The 5,225-nt window shown below is 40.0% G+C and overlaps 1 protein-coding gene across 1 annotated transcript; it reads left to right on the forward strand.

Moving 5' to 3' along the window:
• The first annotated feature begins 1,041 nt into the window (after positions 1 to 1,041).
• LOC736981 (small proline-rich protein 2E) lies at positions 1,042 to 1,794 on the forward strand. Its single transcript, XM_016951078.3, has one exon. It carries the CDS (start codon positions 1,182 to 1,184, stop codon positions 1,398 to 1,400), a length of 219 nt encoding a protein of 72 aa, XP_016806567.1. The 5' UTR covers positions 1,042 to 1,181; the 3' UTR covers positions 1,401 to 1,794.
• Positions 1,795 to 5,225: the final 3,431 nt, after the last annotated feature.

Genomic DNA, 5,225 nt, shown 5'->3' on the forward strand with positions numbered 1-5,225 from the left:
GTGGAGATGGGTTCATGTACAACAATATGGCATTCAGTAAAGTGGATCAGGACAGGAAGTTTTATGATTTAGGGAAGGTGTAAGACAGGAAAGGATCATTGCCCCCAGTCAAAAAAGAGAGCCCTTGACCACCAGTTAGAGAATCCCCCAAGTCCCTCTTTGCCATAGGTCACTGAAACTGAGATCTAAGGCAGGGCCTCTGTGAGTCAGGAGCACTTAACCCAGTGGGGAGATCCCAGAACAGGATATTTCCTAGTTTGATAATCACTGTCAGGCCAGTTGTGGATAAATTTGCATTTGGCTTAAGAAATTACTGGATAAGTGTAGCTTTTGGCAGTTACACTTTCTGCTGGGAGGGGTAGCAGGCCCTATAAAGAGGTTTTCTGCTGCACGACTCCTAAACTCCTGGTACCTAAGCACCGATCTGCCTTGGAGAACCTGGTGAGTCGGCTTCCTGGAGTTCCTCTGTTCTTTGTGCCCTGAAATGTTGAATTTAATTTGAATAGAGCAAGTTTGGTTGATCCAATCCTATGAATGCTGATTTGATGCTACTTAGTGGGTGGAAATTTAGGATTAGAGCACAATGATATGCTATTTTAGCTTTCTTTTAGTACAGAGTTAGGTGTTCATATGGACAGAGAAGTTAGTTAAGGGGAAAGCTTTGATTTGAAGAAGAAGAAATAACAAAGTATTTTTCTTTTTTTCTCTGCTTTTCTGGTGTCCTTTTCAAAGGTTTATGTCGTAGCAGGTGTGAGAGCATGCAATTCTTCCCAAACAGTCGTTTTCTGTGTGCCTATGTCAACCCACTGGGATTTTACAACAGATTATGATAACAGGAATAGCTTGTGAGATAGCCCTGGGTATCTGAACTTGTGACTGCCTTTCTTGAAGATGTTATTTTCATAGAAATAACATGCTTGGTTGTTTACTACAGAGATATTTTCTTTGGAAAAATTATATGAGAAAACACAAGAGTTCCCAGGGACAATGAAGTAATTCGCTGAAGTGGAAGTGAGAAGCCAGGGAGTCTTGAAAAGGGAATTAAGAGTTTAAATAATTTCTTGGAGATTGGAGAAATAATATGCCATGGTATTACATAAGCTTTGGCTTCTCTCTCTGGAGGATTCCCTTCCCGTGAACACTGTCATATAATTTCTTTCAGATTCTGAGACTCCAGCAGGATGTCTTATCAACAGCAGCAGTGCAAGCAGCCCCGCCAGCCACCTCCTGTGTGCCTCACGCCAAAGTGCCCAGAGCCATGTCCACCCCCGAAGTGCCCTGAGCCCTGCCCACCATCAAAGTGTCCACAGCCCTGCCCACCTCAGCAGTGCCAGCAGAAATGTCCTCCTGTGACACCTTCCCCACCCTGCCAGCCAAAGTGTCCACCCAAGAGCAAGTAACAGCTTCAGGATTCATCAGGAGCATGAAAGGATAAGGATAATTGGCTCACCTCGTTCCACAGCTCCACCTGCATCTTCTCATCAAAGCCATCCAGGGATACACAGGGAGCTTCTTTCCTCTTAGCCTGTGATCGGCCTGTGATGATCTCTGATAGCAAAAGGTTTTCTTTTTGAGGCTGCCATACTGCCACTGTCCAGGTGGAGACTGAGCAAAGGAAGTCCTCGGCTGTGCCAGCTCCCAGAGCTTCAGAAGAAAGAGCAGCTCTCTCCCTGGGAACCATTAGAGAATTCTGTTGATGTTTTCTGTGTCTGTCTGTCCCCTGGGCATGAGCTTCCACCACCTGTGCAGTTGTCACTTTCCTTTCACTCCCTGAATAAAGAATCTATGCATATATATTTGTGAATGGATCTTTTGTTTCTTTTCAAATATGCTTTATTAGCAATATTTTATAATCATTTGGGTATATTTCCACTTTTCTTTCATCCACAGACAGGATCTCACAATTTGGGACATATCAAAGATTATTTCTGTATTTTTTTATTTTTATTTTCCTTAATTAGTGTTTGATTGATTTGAGGAACATATTATTCAACTTCTCTGAATGTCAATCTCTTTACTGCAAAGTGAGCAAAATAACATTTACTTAACAAACTTGTCTAAGGCATAAAATTGAATTACTATCTGAACTTTTATTGGCACAATGCCTAACACATGATTAGCTGTCATTTGATAGAGGTTTATTCACAGCAACATATCGTCATTGTTTCCACCATTATGATCATCATCATCATCATCATCATGATCATCACCATCATCACTCCCCACGACAACCACTACCATATTTGTTCCAGCAATAGAATGGCTTGGTTGTAACTAATATAGAAAATAAGAAGACTCTCTTTGCTATTTTTTATTGATTCTTAATACCTATACACATTTTGGGGTACATGTGATATTTTGTTACATGGATCAAATGTATAATGATAAAGTCATGATATTAGGAAATTTAGGACATTCATCACCTTGAGCATTTATCATTTCTTTCTTTGTTGGAAACATTTTAATTCCTCTCTTCTAGCTATTTTGAAAAATACAATATGTTGTTGTAAACTGTAGTCACCCTACTCTGCTATCAAATTTTAAAACTTACTCCTTTTTAAAAATTTTTTATTATACTTTAAGTTCTGGGGTACATGTGCAGAACGTGTAGGTTTGTTACATAGGTATACATGTGTCATGGTTGTTTGCCGAACCCATCAACCCATTATCTATATTAGGTATTTCTCTTAATGCTATCCCTCCCATAGCCCCTCACTCCCCAACAGGCCCCAGTGTGTGATATTCCCCTCCCTGTGTCCATGGGTTCTCATTGTTCAACTCCCACTTATGAGTGAGAACATGCGGTGTTTGGTTTTCTGTTCTTGTGTTAGTTTGCTGAGAATGATGGTTTCCACCTTCATCCATCTCCCTGCAAAGGACACGAACTCATCCTCTTTTATGGCTGCATAGTATTCCATGGTGTATATGTGCCACATTTTCTTTATCCAGTCTATCATTGATGGGCATTTGGGTTGGTTCCAAGTCTTTGCTATTGTGAATAGTGCCACAATAAACATACGTGTGCATGTGTCTTTACAGTAGAGTGATTTATAATCCTTTGGGTATATACCCAGTAATGGTATTGCTGGATCAAACGGTATTTCTTTTTTTTTTTGTAAAGAGGGTTTTTTAAAAATTTTTTAAATTATTTATTTATTTATTTATTTATTATTATTATATTTTAAGTTTCAGGGTACATGTGCACAATGTGCAGGTTAGTTACATATGTATACATGTGCCATGCTGGTGTGCTGCACCCACTAACTTGTCATCTAGCATTAGGTATATCTCCCAATGCTATCCCTCCCCCCTCCCCCACCCCACAACAGTACCCAGAGTGTGGTATTCCCCTTCCTGTGTCCATGTGCTCTCATTGTTCAATTCCCACCTATGAGAGAGAATATGCGGTGTTTGGTTTTTTGTTCTTGCGATAGTTTACTGAGAATGATGATTTCCAATTTCATCCATGTCCCTACAAAGGACACGAACTCATCATTTTTCATGGCTGCATAGTATTCCGTGGTGTATATGTGCCACATTTTCTTAATCCAGTCTATCGTTGTTGGACATTTGGGTTGGTTCCAAGTATTTGCTATTGTGAATAATGCCGCAATAAACATACGTGTGCATGTGTCTTTATAGCAGCATGATTTATAGTCCTTTGGGTATATACCCAGTAATGGGATGGCTGGGTCAAATGTTATTGCTAGTTCTAGATCCCTGAGGAATCGCCACACTGACTTCCACAATGGTTGAACCAGTTTACAGTCCCACCAACAGTGTAAAAGTGTTCCTATTTCTCCACATCCTCTCCAGCACCTGTTGTTTCCTGACTTTTTAATGATTGCCATTCTAACTGGTGTGAGATGGTATCTCATTGTGGTTTTGATTTGCATTTCTCTGATGGCCAGTGATGGTGAGCATTTTTTCATGTGTTTTTTGGCTGCATAAATGTCTTCTTTTGAGAAGTGTCTGTTCATGTCCTTTGCCCACTTTTTGATGGGGTTGTTTGTTTTTTTCTTGTAAATTTGTCTGAGTTCATTGTAGATTCTGGATATTAGTCCTTTGTCAGATGAGTAGGTTGTGAAAATTTTCTCCCATTTTGTAGGTTGCCTGTTCACTCTGATGGTAGTTTCTTTTGCTGTGCAGAAGCTCTTTAGTTTAATTAGATCCCATTTGTCAATTTCGGCTTTTGTTGCCATTGCTTTTGGTGATTTAGACATGAAGTCCTTGCCCATGCCTATGTCCTGAATGGTATTGCCTAGGTTTTCTTCTAGGGTTTTTATGGTTTAGGTCTAACGTTTAAGTCTTTAATCCATCTTGAATTGATTTTTGTATAAGGTTTAAGGAAGGGATCCAGTTTCAGCTTTCTACATATGGCTAGCCAGTTTTTCCAGCACCATTTATTAAATAGGGAATCCTTTCCCCATTGCTTGTTTTTGTCAGGTTTGTCAAAGATCAGATAGTTGTAGATATGCGGCGTTATTTCTGAGGGCTCTGTTCTGTTCCATTGATCTATATCTCTGTTTTGATACCAGTACCATGCTGTTTTGGTTACTGTAGCCTTGTAGTATAGTTTGAAGTCAGGTAGTGTGATGCCTCCAGCTTTGTTCTTTTGGCTCAGGATTGACTTGGTGATGTGGGCTCTTTTTTGGTTCCATATGAACTTTAAAGTAGTTATTTCCAATTCTGTGAAGAAAGTCATTGGTAGCTTTATGGGGATGGCATTGAATCTATAAATTACGTTGGGCAGTATGGCCATTTTCACAATATTGATTCTTCCTACCCATGAGCATGGAATGCTCTTCCATTTATTTGTATCCTGTTTTATTTCCTTGAGCAGTGGTTTGTAGTTCTCCTTGAAGAGGTCCTTCACATCCCTTGTAAGTTGGATTCCTAGGTATTTGATTCTCTTTGAAGCAATTGTGAATGGGAGTTCACTCATGATTTGGCTCTCTGTTTGTCTGTTATTGGTGTATAAGAATGCTTGTGATTTTTGTACATTGATTTTGTATCCTGAGACTTTGCTGAAGTTGCTTATCAGCTTAAGGAGATTTTGGGCTGAGACAGTGGGGTTTTCTAGATATACAATCATGTCGTCTGCAAACAGGGACAATTCGACTTCCTCTTTTCCTAATTGACTACCCTTTATTTCCTTCTCCTGCCTGACTGCCGTGGCCAGAACTTCCAACACTATGTTGAATAGGTGTGGTGAGAGAGGGCAT

This window comes from Pan troglodytes, chromosome 1, assembly GCF_028858775.2.
Source record: "Pan troglodytes isolate AG18354 chromosome 1, NHGRI_mPanTro3-v2.0_pri, whole genome shotgun sequence".
NCBI lineage: Eukaryota > Metazoa > Chordata > Mammalia > Primates > Hominidae > Pan > Pan troglodytes.

Excerpts from the sequence above, each read along its gene's own strand:
- LOC736981 (XM_016951078.3), top strand. The coding sequence starts at position 1,182 with ATGTCTTATCAACAGCAGCAGTGCAAGCAGCCCCGCCAGCCACCTCCT.